This window comes from Alosa alosa, chromosome 16 (assembly GCF_017589495.1).
Source record: "Alosa alosa isolate M-15738 ecotype Scorff River chromosome 16, AALO_Geno_1.1, whole genome shotgun sequence".
Taxonomy (NCBI): Eukaryota; Metazoa; Chordata; class Actinopteri; order Clupeiformes; family Clupeidae; genus Alosa; species Alosa alosa.
In genome coordinates, this window is record NC_063204.1 from 24,500,237 (window position 1) to 24,526,310 (window position 26,074).

The 26,074-nt window shown below is 41.5% G+C and overlaps 1 protein-coding gene across 1 annotated transcript in view; it reads left to right on the plus strand.

Annotated features, from left to right (window-relative positions):
• Nucleotides 1-18,173: 18,173 nt before the first annotated feature.
• lancl2 (LanC lantibiotic synthetase component C-like 2 (bacterial)) overlaps nt 18,174-26,074 on the plus strand; it is a gene marked incomplete in the record, with an annotated part of 35,250 nt that continues 27,349 nt past the window's right edge. The window contains 1 exon segment of the mRNA XM_048267073.1: nt 18,174-19,665. Within this exon segment, the coding sequence (XP_048123030.1) occupies nt 19,498-19,665 (168 nt within the window).

Sequence of the window (26,074 nt, forward strand, 5' to 3'; positions counted from 1 at the left end):
TTTGGAGAGTGGTTGGACTGTCTTTAGAGGTCATTGAACATGGAGAAAAATTATGTCTCCATTTTTTTTAACCTGTTTTAACCCTATTTTTGTGAAATTGTAAATTACACTATAATTAACACCATACATTTCGCCTAAATTACTGGCTATGTTGAACAAAGTTCACAAAACAGTTATTTTCTTATTTTCAACAGTTTGATTGTATGTCAGTATTATGATTGTATGTCAAACAATTAGGGATAAGATCAATAACCAATCAGTTTCACCAAATACACATACTCCATTGCTGAAAGATAGCAAAATCACTGAATCACAGATGAGACCTCAAACAACATTTAATTCATTTACATATACACAACATATTAGATCTCACCTCCACAATTTCCTCATCAAAATCTACAACTAGTCTACTAAATCCTATTCCTACTCACCTTCTTAAGACTGCTCTCCCCTTCCTGGATAATGTTTTGCTCTAGATTATAAATAATTCTATCAGGGCATGTACTGCAGTCGTTTAAGACATCTGTTATTAAGCCCTCCCTCAAAATTTCTTGAATTTCCCCTAGGGATCAATGTATCTATCTATCTATCTATCTATCTATCTATCTATCTATCTATCTATCTAAAAACCTAGCCTTGTCTCGATACTGGTCCTCCTGGACCTTAGCGCTGCCTTTCACACCATAGACCATGACATACTACTTAGGCTTGAAAATTTGATAGGCATCAAAGACTCAGCACTCGCTTGGTTTAGATCATACTGTACCTTCCTAACCGTCAACAATTTGTACAGGTCCATAATAAACCATCTACCCAGATTATGGTAAAATATGGAGTGCCTTAAGGCTCAGTACTGTTGTTTAGCAGATGATACATAACTATACCTCTCCATAAAACCTGATGAATTAACCCTGTTAGCCAAACTTGACACATGTATAAGAGATATAAAGACATGGATGATGAATAATTCCTACTTAGATAAAACAGAAGGCATGGTTTTAGGTTCTAAAAAGATGAGAGATATCCTATCCACATCACAGGCTATATATAGTGATCTTCCACTGACCTCATCCACAAGTGTTAAAAACCTAGGATTTATAATTGACCAGGACCTTGCACTAAGTAATCACATAAAACAGATCATGAACAGATCATGGACCTTGCACTAAGTAATCACATAAAACTTAATTTTACCATTTAAGGAACATTTCAAAGATAAGGAAGTCCTTATCCTTACCAGATGCAGAGAAATTAATGTTTTGTCAATATTACTTATAGTCAGTGCCGGCCCGAGCCTTTTGGGGGCCCTAAGCAGAATTTGATTTGGGGGCCCCCTCCCACAATGCAGAGTCACCTGTGCTTGGCGATAATTGACAACTTCACACTATAATGTCATATTATAAATTAATACAGTGAGGTTATGTATTAATACAGTGACTGATTATGAACTACTGTCCCCCTGGACACAGATGCATAAGGACTCTTGGTAGGCTCATTCAGTAATCCATCCTTGCTGACATGCCAAAAATGTTTTGGGGCTCTGCTCTACACTTCTGGCCCCATGTGCTTGGTAAACCAATGTATTAGTTGTTATTTACACCAACCCTGTCACCTTTTAATCTTAGAGGGTACTAAAATCACAGATTTATTTGAAACATTCATATTCAAAGTGAAGCACTAAGGGTGGTTTACTGAAGTTGAATTGACAAATAACAAAATACAACAGCATTTGTATTTGTTGTAAACAAGTACATCCGTTTAATGACTTGTTTTTCAACAGATTTGCAGAACAAATCCGCAAATGTGCATTAAATGATCAATCTTCAACTACAAAATCAAACCAAAATAGACAAACATTAATAATAATGACAAAAATAAAATGTCCCAAAGAATAGATACTTATTCCTACTTCGTTCCTGGCTTTCAGGTATCTGCAGCTCTGCAGTGGACGAACCTGCAATGATTAAATAAATACATAAATAAATAAAACAAAAACTATGTTAAATGTGTCATGTCATATTAACAGGCTATGTAACCATTTGCCATCAAGAAAACCTCACCTTCTGTGTCATCAGCCATGGAGGCAGACACTTGATGAGGTAGAGTTAAGTAGTGGTAAAGATGTGCTTGAAAAAAAAAAAAAATATTGCATAAGTGCATATTTGATCGAGCTGAATGAGTTTATTTTGCTATCATTACTTACACTCATCAACAAGCAACTCCACATGTAACAATTCGTATTAAATGAGGCATAATCAAAAGTAACGCTTAACATGGTGATCTACTGCAGCCTAAATATTAGGGTAGCACCGCTACATCACTTGCCACTATCTTAATCAAATGTAAGTTTATTTCCATCACAGAAGTCTCCCCACCAAACATGGTATATTTTCTCAAACACTACCATCTCTCACCAAAGATCTTAGAGCAGAGCGCACGTACTGTTCCATCTTTGCCTATGAAACTGGAACGTTACCGATGCCCAGAGTCGCGCTAGTCAGTGGGTTGGGACTGGGAGCCTGGGCTTAGCCTGCTGTTGGTAATCAGACTTACCACTATGTCACATATTATAGAACAGTAATAAACTATCAACACTTTCAGGTGCGAAATCAGAAACAATCCCTCTGTGGTAAATTTGCCTTCAGCTCCGTTTTCATGTAGGCCCCTAGCTACTGTAGTGCTAATGTCCACTTCAGTCAGCTAGCTAACTTTAATTTACAACATAAGCCCACCTATGGCTAAGGTACATGCTTGATTGAACATCCAAAACAATCCCAATATCCTTGACATCTGAAATACACCTAGATAAATATATATTAATGGGAGACATTTCTCTGTTGATGGCAGGGATTTAGCTCTGGTGATGGCTTATATTAGATCATGACAGCTAGCTAGCTACCTCAAGCACAAAACATAGCCTACTGTAAATAATCATGCAAACATACCTGTCTCTTGCTCGTTTTTCTCCTCCTCTGTCATTTTCTTCTTTCTGTTTTCGGCACCAGAGGGATACGTCCTTTTTTGTGACTTTTCTTAACATTACCATCTCTTCCGATTTTTGAACTTGATGCAGTGTCTGCACGAATTGTCTATGCACCCGAGGTGTCTAGTTTATGCGCGTGACTCAAAGGCTGGCAGACACAGTAGAGGTAGGCAGGCATATTGATCATGAAATCAGAATTTTATTGTTTTGAATTATTAATTGTTTCGTTTATTCATTCATTGATGTCACTTGTTTATGTTATTTATTATGTAAAAAAAGAGAAAGAAACTCGATTGAAGCAGCCGCTTAGTTCGCTTATGCCTCGGGCCGGCCCTGCTTATAGTTCTTTGTTGGTTGAACTATGAAAATGTGCTTGCTCAAATGTAGAAGGCTAGAAGGTCACTAATATCACCATGAAGAACAGAGCACTATGTGCTTCAGGTTATTCGATATTCTAAATTCTATCACTGCCAGCTATCAACAGCCAACTATCACTGGAAGTCAGGGATGGATTACTGCACGGGCCTACCGGGCCCAAGCCAGGGTACCAAGGAGTCAGGGGGCCCAAGCCATTGCATGGAATCATTGCCTCAATATCAACACATCATATCAACACATAGGCTATGAATCTGATTGAATTAAAGTATTGGCCATCCCCAAAATGCACCAGAATACAGGAAATCACATCAAATAAATTAAAAGCAATGTCCCCCGCAACAATGGGGGTGGGGGGCCCTTAATACATCTGGGCCCAGAGGCCTGAAAGTTCATAATCCATCCATGCTTGTAGTGTCTCTCTTTCTCTTTCTCTCTCTTACACACACACACACACACACACACACACACACACACACACACAACCTGTCTGTTTGTCTATCTGATCCTTTACCCTTTCTTTTCATCACACTTACATAGGCTACGGAAGGCCTTACAGACTTCAGCTGGTACTATGTAAAAGTCTATTAAACTTGATTTAACAGAGATTTCTGCACTTTGTGCTCTGGGTGTAGACAAGAACTGACAGAGCAGGCTAGGCCTACACTCCAGCACACTAATAGGCATGCATTGATAGTATTGAGGATTTTAGGCACAATTTCTTGTTAAAGAGATCAATCATGAGCCTAAAAATGTTTTATAATGTTGTATTGTTTATGTGGCCCACTTTTGCACACAACCTTGTAGAATATCTTTGCTTTTTGGCACCAAACTCTATGCTATAATACCAGCAATGTGAGGTTTATGGACAAAACCCCAAATTTGACCTTTTCTGAATTTGACATTTGATTTGGGTCCTTCAAAACCTTCAAAAAAATGGAGACATGTTTTTTTTACTCTTAAGAACCCCTAGAACAAAGATATAATACTCTCCAAAAATTAACATGCAAATCCCACAAGCCCCTAAAATTAGACATATAGGCCCCCCTACTAATAAAGGAACATTTCAAACCCTCGAGACAGTGTGTGCAAAAACAAAAAAATCTGTAACCCCTTTCTTTCTAAATGTTCTGCTTTGAAAGTCTAAAGATAATCATTCCTTGGGATATTTAACAGCAACCAGTTGAAAAAGAATGTTAATGTTATACTTTATGCTGAATTAAGTTCACTGAAGTAACATCTTTTAGCACTCAATCAGGGCTTGACAGAAAGCTCAGTTTGGGTCTTTTTCATAGAGACATTTGCTGAGGATCTTTCTGTGCTTCATTTCAGGAGTTTGTTTCTCTCTCTGATTATTGCATTGCATGTGTCTGGAATCTTTGTATAACGACTCACCACATTAGACAAGCAATTAGCTCTACAGCTGCAGCATCATAAAAATGCAAACAAATGTAAACGGTACACAGTTTTATATCAAATGGAACAACAATGGAGCTTTTTATAACGGCTTCCCATATTTTTGTAACAGATGTTGGCATCATTTCACAGCTAATAATTTAATAGTGAGCCTTCGTGTGGAGGTCTTTGCGCTGTATTTTGTTTTTAATGTTTGCTTCAAGCCCTGAATATGAAAGGGTCATGTCTTTGCCTGGTTGAGCCTCTTGGCCACCCATACTGGTTATTCTGTATGTTTTTTTTTTTCTTGAGATGTTTTGCTCACCTTGTATTTTGCCTGCTGAGGGCTATTTCCCAAAAGCAGAATTAAGAAATCAAAGATGAAATCAGAAAGCTGACCTGGTGCAAGACCTGACCTGGTGTTGCCTGTGCGTCCCCCAGCTCAACTCGTTTCATTAAAGCCAAGCCAGGATGAGTAGATGTGACTAGGTCAGGCCACTAGCCAGGTGTAAGTAATTTGAGATACATGCACGATCACGGCTTTCCTCAAAAGAACTCATGCTTAGAATAACAAAAAGACACAGAGAAAAGCCTAATCCACATCAAGCGAACAAGAGATTTTGAAAGGGGAAGTGAAGTATTTCATTTTTAAATGGGGAAATATGGCCATTTTTGTAAAATAGCAAGAGTATGTGTGGCAGACCAACTGAATGCACATGCACATATCCGCCCATGTGTGATTGCTTCACCTACAGTAGGCCCTCAACGTCATTTAGAAACCAGTGTGCCACTATAAATGCTTATAAATTACTTTAATTGGAAATTGTACATTTGCCCTCCATTTTTAATCAAACCAAGCACTATTCATCAGATGTATTCATCGAGCTATTCATCAACCCTCCATTAACAACAGTAACGACTAAGATAAGAATTCGAATTGAAACTCCTCCTTGTCCTTTGTGTTGCTAGGGTCATATTGGTACTGCATGTGGGAGGGCCGGGCGCTCCTGGCACTGTGAGAGTGTTCAGGCTCAATTCTCCTCACGCAGTGGGGCACAATGCAGCACAGCCTGGCACAGCAGGGCATAGCGTGGCACTGCCCAGCGTGGCAGAGCAAATCTCAGCAAGTCACTCTGTGACCGAGCGTTACTGCGTGTTATTGCAACGCGGTGTCCTTTTTAATCTCCACCTCTACATGGGTTTGATGTTGTACTGTCAGGAATATTTGCGTTCAACCTTTACCTTCACAGTGGCTTTGGTGAAGGGTTGCCAAATATAGAAACAAACCATCCCTGATGGCCGATTTTTATATAGCAACCCTGACAAGGTCAGTCAGCTAACAGACAGACTGGTTAAATTTCACATATAGCACAAGTAGAGAAAATATACAACACAAACATGATGAGTTATTAAGACACACTCCGACTGTAGTGCTAATCCACTTTCTCATGTCATCTTTAACTAGGGGTCATCCATCCCCAACATATTGGCACTAGCCCCTTTCTTCCATGTCAAGCGCTGAGGAGGAGGTGAAAAGTAAAAACATGGGGTTTTGTAATGTTACTGAGAAATATGTTAACCATTTCTGCTTCAGTTTGTAGTCAGGTCATTATAAGTGATAAAGACCTTCGGGGCAACCCCCTTTCACTTCTGTTGCGGCAAGTTGTGCGTAACAGACAGACGGGCGATAGTCTGAGGAGTTGCAGCTTTATTCAATTATCAGCAGTTGAAACAATCCTTAAGTTTCCTTCATCACAAACTCTGATTTGCTCGTCAGCTTTTCAAGTTCAGAGAACAAATGTATTGACTTATTATTGCTAATAATTCTGGGACATAATAGTCTTTAAATAGTCTTAAAAATGCAAAAAACATCATTGAGTGTTAATAAGTACAGTAAGTAAGCAAGGTGATAGGCTCCTAGTTTGGGTCTGAGAGTGTCTGTTGTGTGTGTGTTGTGCTTGGAAACGTTACGTTGATCACTCAACCAATCAAGGGTTCAGCTGCAGGGCAAGGCACTACAAACCTCACCTATGACACTCTCATAAACATACACACAGACTCTCTCACTCACACACACACACACACACACCCCTGTTAGAGAAGGTTTGAAAAAGGTCAACTGTGGGCACGAATTAGCAGTTTAACGCCTACTCTATGCCCATACAAAGTCAACTGTGCATAAATCAGCAGTCTGAAGTCTATGCTATTTGCGGTCTTACTTGCTGGTTCATCAGGCTGAAGATCATCTCCAACAGCCTGAGTCTCAAGGGACCCTTCAGTTGTAGTTCGGGTCAGCTGTGACAATAACACACTTAAGTCATTTGAAGCTTATGTTGGCAGCATTACGGGGAAGATTTCAGAAATAAAATCAGTCATTGGACAGCTGAGATAAATATCACCTATTTTTGTCAATGTCACTGTTAATTTCAATTTATACTGTATGTAAATCACATTTAAAAGCAGCAGTTTATTAAAGTGCTGTACGATCAAAAGACAAGATGGAATGAACATAGTCCATTGCAATGAAGATATCCATTGAAAATAGGCATAGGTTTAGGCTTAATCTGAGCATGGGAAACGCCCTGTAAATTGTAGCAACTTTAAATTGTCTCTACTCAAAATACCTAAAAACCTTTACTTACAGTTCATGATGTTGCAGACAACAGAACCATCTATGGCCATTTTCTGCCACATTTTACCAATAGCTACAACCCAGCCTTTTAGAAAAGGTTTGGAAAAAGGTTAACTGTGGGCATGACGAGTTTATAGTCTGATATTCCCATAAAAAGACAACTATGGGCATGAATTATCTTAGGTCTATGAGCTATTTGCAGTCTTACTTGCTGGTTCACCAGGCTGAAGATCCTCCCCAGCCTCAGTGTCCTCCATGTTCACCATCTCACTAACTGGTTCTCCAGGCTGGAGATCCTCTCTGGCCTGAGAGTCTTCCCTGTTTATTTAATCCATGTTTTTTTCTCTACATTTTCTCTGGAGCACCCAGTATGGCTTGTGCCGCTCTTGAAAAGCCTGCAGAGAAGTCTTCATTCTGTCCTGAGGTTTTCCAGGAGCTCCATCTTCCTCCTGCCTCCTTCCCTGAGTGGTGTCCACATTAGCAGGTGCAACTTTGGCTGCATGGTTTGGCTTATTCACCCTGGTGTTCAGCCCAGAATTCAGTAACTTCTTCCCTTTTCCCCCTTTCTCCGAATCGATCCTATAGTTTTTGGTCCTCTGTCTTGTTCTCCTTTGTCTGATCCGGTCTCGAATGGTGGCTAAACAGACTCTCATGACTCTCATGCTCTCCCCTCACCTCCATCTTCAGCAACTGAAATTGGCCTCAATTTGGTCTAAAGGTGCCAAAAATAAACTCATCCTTTGTCCTTTAGCAGTAGTTGATGAAACACAGGATTAACAATAGCAAATAATTATCAAAACAGGTGAATTGATGAATTTGTGTCAAATTGCCAGCAGAAAGCTCTCTCTCAGTGTTATCTCTGGTGTAGCCAGGTCAAACTGATTGAGTGTTCTACCTCAGTATTCTACTTTGCACAGAATGTTCGTAAGATTCCAACAGGTGCATTCTAGAACTCCAATTGTAATGATTTAAATCCACTGATAGAATCTCCCATACTGAACCATGATGTAAAATGGCTGCAATGCAAGTCAGCAACTCCAATGGCTCCACTGCAGCTATGGCTCTGTGTTTAACAGAGAGTTTTGCATGAATAATGATAATAAAAAAAACTGTCCTTTACCCTGGGTGCGATTACAGTTTTGTGTTCCAAATACCTTTGTAAAAACACTGTTAAGTAAATAAGTAAGTAATTGTCTTCAGGATCTTCTCCAACACACATCCTCTACATACTTACAGCACACTGCCCCCACCTACCCACACACACACACTACACACACACACACACAGTCACTGCTCCACTCCCGCCCACACACACATCTTCACTGTCATCACTCACATACATTACATACAGTACTCTGCTTGCAATAGTAAGTCCCTGACCCCCCCCCAACACACACACTTACATCATCACTGTCATCACTTCACATACATACAGCACACTGCTTGCTACAGTAAGCCTCCTCTACATACTTGCTGCACACTGCCCCCCCCCCCACATACACAGCACATTGTCTTTGGGATCTTCTCCAACACACATCCTCTACATACTTACAGCACACTGCCCCCACCTACCCACCTACACACTACACACACACACACACACAGTCACTGCTCCACTCCCTCCTCCCCACACACACATCTTCACTGTCATCACTCACATACATTACATACAGTACTCTGCTTGCAATAGTAAGTCCCTGCCCCCTACATACACAGCACATTATTTCATCAGGAAGCTTCTCCAACACACATCCCCAACATACTTACAGCACACTGCCCCCAATACACAGCACATTGTCTCATGAGGAAGCTTCTCCAACACACATATTGCACACTGCCCTCTCCCCACATACACAGCACACTATCCCATCTCCCCTGTCATCCCCCAACACACACACCAAGACCCTGGCAGTTGGGTTAGCCCTTGAGCCGTGGATCTGCCCAAGGTTTCTTCCTTGGTAAGGGAGTTTTTCCTTGCCCTGTTGCTCTTGGGTGCTCCTTGTTGGTGCCCCCCACCCAATCCCAATCCTCCCCACCTTTTTATGCAGCCCTTGCCACTTAATCTACTAAACCCTCTTCTACTGCACTTTTTACCCCCCATTAATGCACAAATAGGCTGACACCAGACATAATTTCACTGCATTTCTTACTTCCAGTAACTATATGCATGTGACAATAAACTTCCTTGTATCCTTGTATCCTTGTAAGTATTTTATATATATAGGCTACAGTGCATTTGTCATGCACAGAGTGCAACACAAAGTGCTCCACACATACACAGCTTGCCAGACAGAGCAGTGAGAGACGACAGCGTACCCGTTACTAGGCAACCAGTGTGGTAGGCCTACTTAAAACAACAAATAACACACAGTAGACATAACAAACAAATTAACAATGAATAAAGATCAAGTCCATATGTGGTCACTCGGCATTCAACACACAGTAGCAAGTAGAGCAGACACTGCAGGCCACCGTCCATACAGCAGGAGTGCCATCCTCCGTAGGGATACTGCGGCGGCCAGATGCCGCAGCGCACAGCGTCCCCAGCGGACTATCCCCGCTGCCCAGCAGTGCTGGAGCACACTGTCACTGATCGTTGCTGAGGCGAACTTCAAAAGCGTCCACCTCCATGTCTTGAAAGTGCTTGCATAGGCTATCCTTTTGTCTATTGTCTGACTTACTGTACTACTTACTGTAGTAGTCACTTTTGTAGCCTATATAGTTATAGCAAATATATTATAAAATATATTCTAGAGCGCTATACGCTAAAATAGATTTGGTTATAGTTATAGTTCTAGTATTTTACAGAGGCTTTTGTTCAAGGCAACTTATAGAATATGAACAAATAGTTAAAATGAAAAAGGTACAAAATATGACCTCAGTCCTGCACATTCTCTCCGCAAAAATAAATCACTCTTGTCAATTTGTCTCCATCTCCTTTTCCATTGTCTACTCTTGCAACTTTTGTGTATGTAAATGAGTGTGTGTGTGTGTGCGTGCGTGCGTGCGTGCGTACGCGTGTTTATGTGCCCGTGTGTTTGTGTGTGTTTATGTGCCTGTGTGTGTGTGTGTGTGTGTGTGTGTGCATGCATGCGTGCATGTGTCTGTGCTTGTGCGTGTGTGCGTGTGTGTGTGTGTGTGTGTGTTTGTGCGTACGTATGTGTGTGCATATGTGTGTGTGCGTGCGTGTGCGTGCGTGTGTGTCTTTATGTGTGTGTGTGTGTGTGTGTGTGCCTGTGTGTGTGTATGTGTGTGTGTGTGCGTGTGCATGTGCATGTGCGTGCATGTGGTAGCATGTGTGCGCATGTGTGCGCCTGCATGTGCGTGTGTCTTTTAATACGGTTATGGTTATGGAATTTGCCAGACATTTTTGTCCAAAGCGACATACAAATAGAAAACAACACAATAGTTCACATTAACAGTGAACTATTTAAAATGTTGGTAAGACTACACTAAGGAGAATAGCAATAATAAACATTAATGTCAATTCAATCAATAGCCTACTGAATAGCCTAACTAACAATAACTATAACATATAAATGGAGATTTCTTAGTGACCCCAAACCTTTGAATGGCAGCGTTCATAAGAATGTTTGGGATTTCCTCCCATAATAACCATCAGACATTTAGTCACTGTTGATTAAAGTGGTCTGCAATTCTGCCGAAAGGTTGATATTTGAGCTCAACAGTCAGTCAGCCAGAACTGTGTGTAACTGGACAGACCAGGGGAATTTTCACTGAATTTGACGATGTATGTTGGATTAGAATCATGAACTGCATGTTTAACTAGCAGTCAGAATGAGATGTTGAATGTTATAAGGCCATTCCAAATTAGGTCCTTCTGTGCGTGTGTGTGTGTGTGTGTGTGTATTTATGCCATCCCCATGCTTTCTTGTCATGTTCATTGACATGAATGTCATGTTCATGTTTCATGTTGTGAAAGTGTTTTTATGTATCTGGGTATCACTGCAAGTGCATACTAAACGCTATAGAACCCAAGTTCTAGGCTATTCCGTCGCCAAATTTACTGTCTGTAGGCTTAACGCTGTAGGCTCATTTCTGACTACAATAGACTATGAATGCATTTATTCATGTTGTAAGACATGTGAAAGAAATTAATGACACCAGCTCTATGCACAAATTCATTGAAATTTAAACTTCACTAATAACTTTTGACTAGTTCTGACTCGTGTCAGTCACTGACAGTGGCTAATGCATCGAGAAAAGACATAAAACACTGGTCACCAAGGCATGATAAGCTATTGGCGCTGCGCAGCACCAGTTTGTGTTTACTGAGTGTAATTGTAGGTATTGTCATGTAAAAGTAGTATTGCTAGGCAATACTATAATGAGTGTTGAGGGCAGCTGGGTTGAAGAGTCAGAGGTTAGGGGTGGGCCTATGTTGTCACTAAAATGCCGTTTTGGATGGTCAAACGGCACGAGGAAAACAAGGTTTTCAAAAGTACCCACCTTGTTTTTAAAAATGATAGTTTCTGGTCACCAACGCCGTGTGGAAGCAAGGCCAAAACGATAAAAAAAACTTTTCACGAAAATGGTCGTCGAGTGGACATGGCATGGAAAACAAGCCGTTTTCTCAAACAAGCTGAGCTTGTTGAATAAAGCCACCTCAATTTTACCTGTCTGGATCAAGTCTTTAGTCATGACTGAAGAAGAAAAGTGCGAAGGTTTGCTTTGATCCCGCAAAACTTGGGACTTGTTACCAAAATGTCGAAGCAAAGCGATCGAGCGATATGCTCGTGTTGCTGAAAGAACAGGCACACAAGTGGGCGCCTTGAACAGTTAACCCTTAAAAACAGAACCCTTCAAATCAGCAACAACAATTAAAGGATTAAAAACAGTGTGGTCATGCTTCTTCCATTTGGTATTTGCACTGAAGTATATGACAGATGTTTTAGTAAGACCTCAAGAAACTATTTAAAATTGTGATAAAAGGGGTAAAATATGTGACATTTATAGAAGAGGGTTAGTTAGCTGCCCCCCATGAGGGTTCTGACTTGCAGCCCCTAAGTGTTGCCTCAGACCATCGTTTAATTGGGTGATGAGCTCAGATTCTAGGGAGATGTCAGTACTAGTCACCCAAAGCGGCACAGATTTACACGCACAGATGCTGTCATCAAGGATGAGACCCCTCTCTCTTTCTCTTTCTTTCTCACTCTCACTTACACACACACACACACACACACACACCAGCATCACTAATTTCACAACCCTGCTTCACTCTGCCCAATGACTTCTTTGTCACACACACACACACACACACACACACACAAAAGAAAAAGAAAGAAATGCCAGGCCCTTTTGAGTGATGATGAGATATAATCTCATTGATGGAGCAGCGAGGCAGAATATGATTATGATTACTCTCGGGCAAGGGAGTTATTTTGGCTTTCAGTGTGATAATGATTTAAGGGCAGCCACGTTTGGCGGTTCTTTGCCCTTATACTGGCGGCGACGAGACCCAGCACATTTTGCACATGAGAGGGGCTAGATAAAGAGGAGTGCAGCTTGACCTCCACAGCAGTCATCTTATATTCCCTTTTCATCCCATTTTGACCATATCTTGATCTATTAAGGTCATTTAGCTTTCTTTAGTGTTTGATTGTCTAAATAAAGGCTTCATTGTTTGCTTAATATATTGGGATAGCTAAACGATGTTATCTTCCCGATGGGGACAATAGGGATTGAATGAGGGATTGAATTGCTGTAATTGCTGTAAAGGAAAAGCCTGTCATATGTATTACTATGACCACAGCAGGAAGAATTCAAGGACTTGAAGCTATTTAAGCAGGAGATTTAGACCCATCTGCAGTCAATGCCAATCTGTGAACAGCATGTCAATTGTTTTCTGAACGAATTGTATCTCTGTGTGCGGGAATATCAAACCTTAACCTTTTTTCCCTGACATCTTTTAACTCTTTTAATTCGATAACGTCATGCACATCAGTTATTATCACACATATAATTTATTATTAGTAGGCTAAATCAATTGTTATCGGAATGATCCAATACATTATTTTACTTTTCTTTTCTGTGTTCAGTCAGTTAAAATGTCAGTCCCCTAATCCTGCAATTTCATAAATAAGCTCTGTAGGTTTTTGGTAAAATAATCACTTCCCCTTTTCTCAAAATAATCTCTCTCTCATAAAATAATAAAAATGGGTATTATAATCACATTGCCAATGCTGTAACCTCCTTTCTCAGGATACATTCTATTCTATGTATGTTTAAGCGACAACATGGCCCCTTTCCTGGTGGTATGAGGATGCCACCCACCCAAACCATGGTATTTTCAGCCTACTCCCATCTGGCAGGCGACAGGAGCCTGCGCTCAGGTACAGCTTCTTTCCAGAGGCTGTAACACTGCTGAACAAAACTACACCTCCGTTTAGCATTTGCACTTTAGCTGTTCACTTGTTTACCTGTTTACTTTTTACTTCTGCACTGTTTACTTGTTTACATTGACTGCACTGCACTGTTTACCTGTTTACATTGACTCCTGCACTGTTTCATCAATGCCCTTGCACTGCTAACACCCAATACTACACATGATTTATTTTTTTATATTCCATAACTTGGCCATAAACCTGTGCAATATATTGTAATATACTATAATATTCCATAACTTGGCCATAAACCTGTGCAGTATATATGTATATATATATATATATATATGTATGTATATATATATATTACTATACATTAGTTATATAGAATGTCTATTTATACTCTTTGTACATAACCCTCTATACTCCTTATCTGTCACTGTCATGTCATCTGGAAAACCTGTATTTATTCAACTATACACTGTACATAATTAATCTCTATTGTCTACATATCTGCACAGAATATGTACTCAACCTGCACTTTGGTAGGCTATTTAATGCTTCTTTGCACTTCTGGTTGGATGTCAACTGCATTTCATTGGCTCTCTGCCTGTACTCTCCTAAATGACAATAAAGTTGAATAATCTAATACTTGTGTTTTCATTTCAGTGTGTAATTCAGATTAACTGATTCCACAGGGCATGGCTTCATGGAGAACCATCTGGTGCCCTTCAATACTGGGGAGCAAAGTAGGCCCATAACCTCACCCCCCACCCATTATATCTTGCCATACCATTGTCTGAATCTGATATCATAACATCACTGAAAGTGGTCATATAAACTGTCATTATAAGATGTAGGTTTAATTTTGATTTTATGACCAGGCCATGTTATTGCCTAGAATTGCCATCATGGATTGACCCAGTCTAGCAATGACCGTGATGTAGTGGACCCAGTGGTACAGTCTATAAGTGGTTACAACAGTGTATAATTGTAGCACTGTGATATTGCATTGTGATTATATACAGAGAGCAGAAAGGAGCAGTGGAAAAGTGATGATCATAACGGTGATGTTAACCTTGCCCTCCCATATCCCTCACATTAACCTTGCCCTCTCTTTCTCTGGGGATTTTGCATATGTGGTGTTATTTTGGAGTGGCCATGTGTGGCAGAGAGACGAACCTGACATCTGAGCCCTAAATCTGACATTTTGACAATTGACAATGTCAGATATAGGCTGACATTCTGACAATCTGACATGACACTCTCCCTCTCCAGATTACCAACAATACCCCCTTATCCCATCCTGACCACACACACCCCTCGCTGAGCTAACATCATTGCTCTGGGTTGCCAGCGTGCCCCGTGAGTTTCAGCTGGAATTAGTTTTGAAACTGAGCTGCCAGACAGTAATGAAGTGCTTCTATTGTTTTCCTTCTCCTCGCTCCCTCCTGCATGCGTGGAACTAGCCTAGTGCTTCTCTTGCAGACATGCAATCCTTTTAAACTCCTCAACAGTTTTATAGCTCAGTATGCTGGCTGTGAATAGTCAATAGCTTTGCACATGTATTGATTTCCATTGCTCTTTAGTAATGGAGTCTGGGGTTATGTCACATACATTATCATGTTAGGCTTACTGTACTCAATTATAATATTGCTTAGGAACCTTAGTATCTAAGAATTGAGAAAAGCTTGAACTCTATATTCTTTATTTTGATGTGTGTATGGTGTGCTCTGCCATTTATATATGTCAGTCTATGCGTTTCTATATCTCAACTGTATATATATTGTTGTGGACAGGTTGTGGTGCACAAAAGGCAGAAGGCAAAAAGTGACTCAATATTTACATTGAAAGATGCCCAAACAACAACTCATACCGTCTTCTGAATACCATAGTTTAACACTTGTGGGACAGCGGAGTCATGTTATTAATAATAAAACAGTCATATAAGTTTAATACCTGTGTTCTGCATCTTCAGACACTTTCCTAGGGGAATATTAAGTAGGTTTGTGCATGCAGACTCAGGGATCATGAGTTTGTTGCAGTAAATTAAGGAGAAATTAAAGCAGTATGAGAATTTGAGGGACACCAATAGCAAAGCTTGATTTTTTTTCAATAAAAGTAAAGAATCTTTATGTTATTCATGTTTTTTTCTCTGTATATACCAATGTTATGTTTGGCCATTCATTAAGAAAGACTGTTTGTTTAATGCCATGTGACAGAATACTCTTCTCGTGCCAAGTTACAGGAGTAAAGAATATCATGTATTTCTGCTGCACTATTTAATGCATCAACACACTGTTTTTCTCCACACCTGACTGATATTAGCAGCGATGCATTCATGCTTTCCCACCAGAAGCTCAGCTGTGGCACAAGTTGTGAGTAAACAACATAAACCCCTGTGTGTATTAAGCTTCTCTTAGTGCTAAAAAAAGGAAACAATTTGGCTCTGACACAGTGATTCCACCACGATGACGCCTATGATATTCATACGCTATGTTAAGGACGGACATTATTCTAAATTGTTTAAAAAAATAAAAATAGATGCTACTGACCTGAGAGAAAACAACCAGTTACAAGGCGCAGGGTTAAGTGCTCTCAGAGTCATGTGAGCGTGTCCACAGTCTCTCAGCCTGTTCGGGTTTGCCTCCGCACATTACTAATTAAAAGGCCCTGAGAGGGAGGACAGAGATATCATCACTCAGACACAACTGTTTGCACTAGAGCACCATGACCTGTCACTTTCACTTCACCTCAACCCCTGTTTTTACAGATTTTTCAAATCTTCTTTTGCAATAAAACAAATATCCCTTTTCCATGGACCTCATCACACTATGAAGAATGTAGCTGAAAAGATTAAAAGAAAAACAACAGAACCAACAGGACAGCAGGAGCCAATAGCCTACATGTAGGCCTACTACAAAGCACTACAAAATACAGAAGAAACCAGATAGAGCCAGGGGTCTAGTTCTGGCATGCATGACACCGAGCAAATGCTCCGGGCACAAGATGATCTCTGAGTTCAACCAGACCAACTCCAGCGAGTGTTAATGCCTTTTCCACTGTGCAGGCTTCTTAAAGGATGTGACAGTGGACACTAAGCATGGCAACTTCTTCCTGCCTTAAAGGATAATTCCGGTGTGATTTTGACCTAAAGTGTGTTGAAACATGATAACGAGTGTGAATGTATGTCTCATAGCTCACCTCAGCTTGTCCCCTGCACTCAGAAATCTGGCGCTAGTTAGCCAATGCTACCAACACAGTCGTTGTGGTGCCTCGGGCATCGGCCTAGCCATGCAAATAAATCACTGTTTTACACCATTTCTGAGGCTCAAAGTAGCTCCATACTTCATTGGTAGACTTCGAGGGCCTTGCCATTTAAAGCGAGACATAGAGAACTTTTGAAAAAGCACTGGTAGTTTATTTACAAGGCGATTTATACAGACAGTTCCTTAAGGAATTTTTTACCGTTAGACGCCATCTTGAATTTAGTCAAGATAAATCGAAGCGATAGTCTGAAACGAACAGGTATGATAAGGGATCAGATTCCAAAATAATTCGTGGAAATGCATGGATTCCAGTTGCTGCTACTGGAAGAAGCGGGAATCCATGCATTTCCACTGAATTATTTTTGGAATCTGATCCCTATCATACCTGTTCATTCTTATTCATCGCTCTACATATCGTGACTAAATTCAAGATGGCTGCAAACGCTAAACTTCGTGAATATACTGTCTGCATAAATCGTCTTGTAAATAAACTACCAGTGCTTTTCAAAGTTCTCAATGTCTTTTTTAAATGTCAGGGCCCTCGGAAGTCTACCAATGAAGTGTGGAGATACATTGAGCCTCGTAAATGGTGTAAAACAGTGATTTATTTGCATGGCTAGCCCGATGCCGAAGCACCACCATTGAAAAAGCTGTTGGTAGCATCGGCTAACTAACGCCAGATTTCTGAGTGCAGGGGACAAGCGAGGTGAGCTATGAGACATACGTTCACACTCGGTATCATGTTTCAACACACTTTAGGTCAATATCACACCGGAATTCTCCTTTAACTAATTCAGCTCTCAGTATGTGTATTAATTGGGAATTCGCCATGCTGTTATATAAAGACCACAATGAATTAACTGCAAAGTTGTTGGGTGAATTCTGCTCATAGCTGAGGAAATAGCAAGCAATTAGGTAAACATGTCTGTATGCAGGAAAAATATACTGAAGAGGGTGTGGTCAGGAAGGCTGGTGCCCAGTAAAAAAATTTGTCATGAGGTTGTCAGCAGTGTAGACTAATAATTAATCTTGCAGGCAAATAGATTGGCAAAAAAATCACTGGCATTAGGTTATAGTTGGCCTAGACTACACCCCCCATGTATGTGTTGAATATAGTCTATGTCAATCAGCCCAACCTGTATCGTTTATTGAAATCAATCAGCACTGTCCAGCAAAAAAATCACGTGTCATCCAAAAATCAAGAATTAAGGGAGGGCGAGAAGCGAAGGGTTTATGGATTTATTTCCTCCATAATCCGAGCGCGTGTGGTAAATCAGCAGCAGAAACGCCATCTGTCTCTTCCGCGCCGAGCACTCAATTTCGGTCCAGATCGGCGAGAGACATCTGCTTTCTGTTGGTGTGGTGGATTCGAAGCTACCCTGTCCACCCGGCACGGTATTGGAAAGACCACCTCTCACCGTCTGCGAAAGGGAAAGTCGGAGTCCGGAAATGATAATAGGACGAATCCCCTTTTAAACGGAAAACAATGGACAGCGGGCTTTGAGCAATGTATTTATGATCAATATACTAGGCTATTGTAGGCTATTGTATTTTTTTATATCACATAGGCTATTACGAAGAATGCATGACTTCATTATGCCCTGCTGCCTGGGATGGTTACTGTGAGGGGGTCGCTGTGCGTCGAGGGGGGTGATTCCAGCGACCGCCAAAAGGAAATTTTTTGGTCTTGGCAGGTCAAAGAAGGCTATGTCTTACAGTGGTGACACCAGTTTGCGGCTGTGTTTGTATTGTGAAACCTCAACCGATTTTGTGACTTATTTTGGGATTACCCTGCAGCACCCAGGGATATTTTCAGTCTTTAATTGAGGACATTTTGACAGTTGCACAACGTAGAAGGAATACATCCATTATCAAGTCGGTCATTGAATAGCTTGTGAATGGGCTGGAATTTATCGCTGTCCATTATGTAGCTGTAGTAGGCTACTCTTGGACAATAAATTCCACTTTTCGCGAGGACAAGCCTATTTTGCGCAGGTTTGTGAAATACTTTTGAGTTCTGAAACTACTTTACAATTTTCAGAGGCTTCAGTTGGAAACATTTCAGAATTTTACGTCGTCAGTTATTTAGAAATAACTTTTTGAGAAGGACACCAGAACATGCTGTTCAACGTTTTGCCAGATTATTCGAACCTACAAGAACCTATTTTATGCTATTATTTTGTTGGTTTAAAAAAATCTAATCGCTCTTTTTATATAGCCTAACCTTACATTTGACAATTTTCTGTGAAGTCGAGTGAGGTGGAATATACTTTGATGGTTATTAATTTAAATGTAGGCCTACTGTTTAATTATTCGAACACCAAACCCTCGTTTACTGCCAGTGCCTCTCAAATATTGACCAGATTTGACTGATCAGCTGCGCTGAATTCAGCCCAACAGCGAAACTGGATTGTATTGAATGAGAAACGCGTTTTACGCACAAGCTGTGTACGGGAACTTGGTGGTGGTACAGTTTGGCCTTGCTGGCGTTCCGTGGAAATGGGAGACAACATGTCAAAGAGATTAAAACTGGTCACCACATCTGAATCAGAGATGGAGGAGAGGTCTTTTGTGAACCCATTCCCGGACTGGGACCAGGGAGTCTTCTCATCATCAAACTCAGGACAAGACAGTGATGGGAGTGAACCATTTGATGCCAACGGAAAGGTAATTCACAGCCAACTATACGGTATTTTATCCAGTTTATTATTCCACTGCAAGATGCTATCTATGAAGCTAGCTGGTTTTAGCTATCAATTAACTTGTGTAGTCTTCGAATTGGAGAGAGTTATGAAGTAGAAACTTGTGTCATGGACATAACGGTATTTCTTCCTCACGTTGAGTCTCTTCAATTCATTTTGTAAGACGTGGCATCATATCACCAGTCAAATCTTGCCTGACATTTATTTATTTAGGTGAATTTGATCTACATGTCTGAAAGCATTAATATCAGTTATGTTTACAGGCCCAACCTTTCATGGGCGCTTGCGTGCCTCCTGGAAATGAAGTGACCTCTCAGGATGTGCATCCCATTGCCCTTGGAAAGTAATTGGGTTGCTCTAAATGAGTTTCCCTCTCTGGGGATCTATCCGGGTCTTGTAATGAGGTGTCTATGATTGTGTGTGTCTTGTGAATGGCTAGCATTGTTCAGTATCTTCCATCCTCTATCCTCATGTCATAAGGTAGGCTAATAACTTTACAGGAAGGCCTGAATGAAAAGAAAATGGAATGTTTGTCAAAATTGCAAAACTTTTGAGGTGTTTTTTACGCACAGGTTCATGTGGGATATAGAAACTTAATTTAATGCAGCACATAATCAGCTATTGGCCTTTGAAACTGGCCTGTTATGGCCACAAACAGTACTGACAGCAGCATAGATTATGCTGGAACTGGAGTCTCAAATTTGCAATGTCACTAAATGTAATTTACTGTACTGATATAATTAAAAACCGCTAAACATATTAGGTAGTAATACACTGACTGCCATAGACATTGGCCACAGTTCTGCAGAGCAGAGGAAATTACATCGCTAATGACTGTTTCCCAGCAAGCAGCATTTCAATGAATTGCTGGTAATGTTATTAGCCAGGCCCTGGAAAGCTCTGAATAAGATACTGTATGGTTAATAGCATCATTCTGTTCGCATCCGAAAGTCACAAAGAAGAGATATTGCATCACTAGATGGCATCTGTTTGGATCAGGACTTGAGGAGCCGATTTTGGGGTGGATGATGATGTAGCCTACTCAAAAGTGCATAACAACAACAGCTGATACAGTAAAGCTGCTTGTCACTGGAACCCCTGCAGGCAGCCATGTCTTTGTGCTGAGCTAACTCCATTCAGAAGCCTGATGGTGGGGCCAAGAAAATGACAGAGGTCAGGTCCACACTTGTTAAAGAGACAGAAGGTTCATGTGAGGTTATTCTTGATGTAGTTGCTGTAGAAAGTGTATTCCAGAGGCTAAGGATCAAGTGCTAGCATGGTTTAAATCTTGCTGGGTTGCAGTAAAAGCAAAATGGTCCCTTTTTTTAACTTGACTCCTAGAATTTGACTTTTGTCAGTGGCGTTCAAATCCACTATGGCTCTTGTTTTTTTTTTTTTTTTGTTTAGAAGTAGAAAAGAAATGTACTTTTGTAAGGAGATGTACTTTTGCTCTGACTGGTGACTCACAACACCAGCAAAATCAGCTCAGCCTGCCAGGGAATGTCAGCCGCATGCGGTGATGTCATGTTTATTTTTGATTCTGCCCATATGTCAGGTGGATTTGCTCAGTCCTCAGCAGCTCTGGGTAACTTGGGGCCGATGCTACAACTGTGGCCTAGAAAAGCAGCACAGAGCATCAGCAGCAGCATCCACCCCAAGGAGATGCTCCACCTCAGTCTCCAGTATAGGGTGGAGGACAGACGAGACATTGTTATACATTTCTAGAGAAAGACAGATAAAGTACAGAACCAGACATGGCCCGCACACTGCCCCACGTGGCAAACGGGCAGACTTAATTAATACGTCTTCATACCATGTGAGCCAGACTGCAATGAGATTATAAAGACCCATACTGATTTTGATATTTGTAGATTTCGAAAACCAATAATCAATATATTGACCATTGTGTAGACTTCAGGTGAGAGAAACCAGACCAGATTGTAGCCCAATCTGTCCCTGGTCTTTCCTGGTCTGTCCTGCTCTGGCTCTCGTCTAACTCGGCAGCAGTCCATACAAAATGTTTATTAACAAGTTCTCCGCTTTCTTCTTCACACATGTGCAGTCAGCTAAAATCCTCCCACGCTTCGCTGCCTCCAACAATAGCCTGTCCTGCTCTGTCTCCACAGTCACTGACTGCTTTTCTGAATACAACCTCATTTATTTCAACACCGGCCGTAGAATCACTGCAGTGTGGCATTGCTAACCTAAAGCTGCTCTTTCTGCGCCCCACCCCCCTAAGCTTCATTGTTATGCTAAAGCTGAGCGTGGTTATCTCCTTGAAGCACTCGTCCCCTTTATGCTGGCTGTCCTGCCTTGAGATGTAGCCTACCGTCTAGCCCGACGTGCGAGCCGGAATGAGAGATGAGACCGAGGGTGGTAGACTACGGGTATTTTCTCTGCTCCGGCACAGGGAAGGCGAAACACTTCAAACACTCCTGCGGGATTTCACATTTAATTCACCTTTAATTATGTGATATGCCATATAGCAGACTCAGAGCGAGAGGGATTGAATTGCTTATACCAAGAGTATGAATGCATGCTCAGTGTTCAGTAATGAAGAGGCAGGATGGATCACCTTTCTCCACTTTACGTGATTTGACTAATGACTGTGCAGAAACGGTTGCTCGTGCCACATCTGATCTCGATCTAAGTGAGCTCGGTGTCAGTCGTCACAGGGGAATTAAAAAAGGCTGTTGCCACGCTTGTAAGTGTTCACGTTTGCTAGCCATCCCCACACGTTCAGCAGACCAAATAATGGGCGACACCAGGAGCTAGTGATTCGCTACTAAGCCTTCAGGTGATCTTTGCAAATGTCTCCTAATCCCTGTCTGTGTGCTCAGAGGCTTTGTGGCAAACAGCCTCTTTTTTTTTTAATCAGAGCCCACGTTTGGATCAGCTTTGCCATGACTCAGGTGCGCACCAGGCTGGGCACTTCTGTCAGACTGGAAGCTTAAACCGAGGTCATGGTGATGCTGGAGTTTGCCTCCTTAAGGCAGGATTTCAGAGAGAAGTTTCCCGCTTTAATTTGAGTTGGTGCTGCGGGGGTGACAAGTTCCCAAGGACGGGGAGAGGAGAAGGGAATGATTAAAAAGCTCAGCCGTGGGCTCTTCCTGTGAGGAGCGTTATTATGGCTCTCAGAAGTGGTGCCCCGTGCACTCTCGGTTGTTAAGGCCTGACTGCTTGTCTCCAGCAACTCCAGTGCTCATTTGTTCACTTCCTTTGTGATTGCCATATGGTTTTTTTGGCCTGTCTCCACTTTGAAATTCACCCTTTAATATCTCCTATGCTGATAATGAGACCTTCTTACTTGAGAAAGTGTTGTTTTGGAACGTGTGTGTGTGTCCTGCTGCAACCTGCGCACATGCATGCTCGCTCGCACACACACACACACACACACACACTCATTGTTAGGTGAGTGACCTGCCATCCTCTCCATCTGTAAAATGTGCTTAATCTGGTGCAAACTCACTTACACACTCTCCCTCCCTTTCTCTGTCTATTGTTTCGAGACAAGTAGGCCTGCGTGTGTGTGTGTGTGTGTGTGTGTGTGTGTGTGTGTGTGTGGCAGCAGGTGGCAGCACACACACACACACACACACACACACACACACACACTGCAATATTATAATTGTTTGACCTGGTCTTCCAGTCTAATTTATGCTTCACTAGTTCTTGCAATCCATCACACACACACATACACACACACACACACACACTCACACACTCATTGTTAGGTGAGTGACCTGGCATCCTCCATCTGTAAAATGTGCTTAATCAGCTGGTGCAAACTCTCGCACACACCCTCCCTCCCTCTCTCCATCTCTCCCTCCCTCTCTCTCTCTATCTCTCCCTCTCTCCCTCCTCCATGTGTGTTCTCTCATCCTCCCCATCTGTCTATCCCAGCATTGCAGTACCTCATGGGGCTGTAGTGTGGGCTACACCCTGTCCATCAGATACTGTGTGAGAAACATTCAGCGATTGCTCTACCACTGGAGACGTTATTGTATAGTAGTTGCTGTTCTATTGCAGTCATGTTGAATGGAAAACAGAGTGTTTTGCTGTTAATGCAATGGAACCTCGTTTGAAACCTTCTGACCATCTGTTCCAAACTGTTCTACATCTTTTTGTTCTACACCGTGTTCTTCACATAGAGATAGGCTCTAAAATGTGCTAGTTGCCTTTTACTTTAATACTTTAAAAGCAACAGCAGCGTAGTAACTTGTCTTTAACCACCAAAACCTGTGTTTTTAAAATGTCTTATTTGTCTCATTCTCTGGATACATTTTTTTTCAGCCATCCATAAGGCGTTGAGCAGCTCTAGGCCTTTTTAACGCAATGGGTAGATGGTCCAGGATGGTAAATATCTATCAGGCGGACAGGCACTTTGTCTACCCTTGTTCCATCTGTGTAGTCGATTTCAGTGAGGATGGACTGTTTTTGTGAGAATTTAGGGAGTGTGGTAGACCGTGAGAGCCTGCCAATCGTTTAGCAAAGCATAGACTGCATCCTGTGATCAGAAGGACATTTCTCCAGCAGACAAGGCCCTGGCAGCTTTAATTAGCTCAAACTGGGACAGATGTACTAGATCGGCTCGCCAGTCACAAGCACATTAATTACCTGTGCTTATTTGTTTTTGTGTGTGTTTGAGTGAATGTGTTTGAGCGAGTGTTTTTGAGTGAGTTTGTGTTTTGGGTGTTTGTGTACGTGTGTCTATGTCTGTGTCTAATGCACAAAACAGAGACTCACAGCGAGAAGCCTAATTCGAAGTGGACTGGACGGAACGGGTGGAGTGTCCTGCTTGTTATTTAAGCGTTTCTGTGTTCCTCACTGTCAGAGCCTCTGGCATACTAATTTCTGTTTTGATCTTCAGCTGCATCATGGGAAAAGCAATATTTATCTCATCCGTCACCAGAATAAAAACGGCCAACGTGCTTTACAAAAATAACACAGAAAGCTGCTCATAGATTTCCTGACTGACAATGCTGCCTGAACCCAACACCCTCTGAATGAAGATAAGATGTATCAGTGTGTAAAGATGCTCTTCTGCGAAGACTAGTATGGAATGGAGATGAAAGATAAAAGAGAAGAAAGTGAGAAGATTATGGCTGTGGTTGTTCTTACTTTGGGCTACTCGCAGGTAAAACCTGCTGCCCCATTTCACATACATGGCGACCACTGATGACACAAAACTGTGTGATGAGGTTGAAATAATTTTAAATGTCATTTTGAGAATTTTGAGTAATTTATGGTGTACATGAACAGGGCTACACAACGTTTCTTCTTGGAAAAGATGACTCTTAAAGTGAATGGAAGAGTGTCTCCAAACCAGTTAGAGTTGGGCAGGCTATTCTAACACTAGATGGGTTTCCATCTGACTTTTTGACATTAGAGTTTGAGATTAGAGTCGTGTTCATAAAAAATCGGTTAAAGGAAATGCTGTGAAAGAGCATATTCTGAGCATATTTCCTGTGTAAGCTCTGTGTAATGCTAAATAAAAATGGGTCATTCTCCTAATCAAGGGAGGAGTTGGGAACAGCTCTGAGATCAAAAAGTAACATTGTCACGGCAACTTTTATGGAAAAAATCAGACAAAATCAACCTTGGATGGCGCGTAATGCCCTATATGAAGATTGGTAGATGGGTGCTGACCAAAGATTCTAGAGCGGAGCGCTCTACTGTAGAATCTTTGGTGCTGACCTAGTGGCTACTCTGCTGCTAATGTCAATCACAGCTGCTGGACCAGACTCCTGTACATTCAGGGCCTATTCCATGTAGCCAGCAGCAAGCTAGCTCTAGCTGCTAGTACAACGTGGAGACTAGTCGGAGTGTTTCGCCTTCCTTGTTTCGCTTCTCTCTCTCTCTCTCTCTCTCTCTCTCTCTCTCTCTCTCTCTCTCTCTCTGTGTCTGTGTGTGTGTGTGTGGAGCTCTGCTATCAGTAGGTCTCCTGTTGGCTTGTTTTTTTTCTTTCTTTTTTCATTCTATCGTTCACCTGGATGGCAAGCATGTCAGACAGCAGCACTACAATCAGCATCGGTGCCCCCCACACACACACACACACAATATGTAATTGGGTACATGCTGGATTAGACAGACACACTAACACACACACACAGACACACACACACACACCATCAGGCTCCCAGTCCACTGTACACATATTCTTTCTTTCTTACTTTCTTTTCTCTTGTCTCTCGCTGAAACGTACCCTCATCAAGATTCTGCTCACAGCTTCACGGATGTGCTAGTGCAGTACATCAGACACATCTGGTTCATCTACCACTCTTTGACTCGGTGTGTACGTGGTTCATCTACCACTCTTTGACTCGGTGTGTACCTGTGAGGGTGTGTGAGATATTAGTATGAATATTAGTATA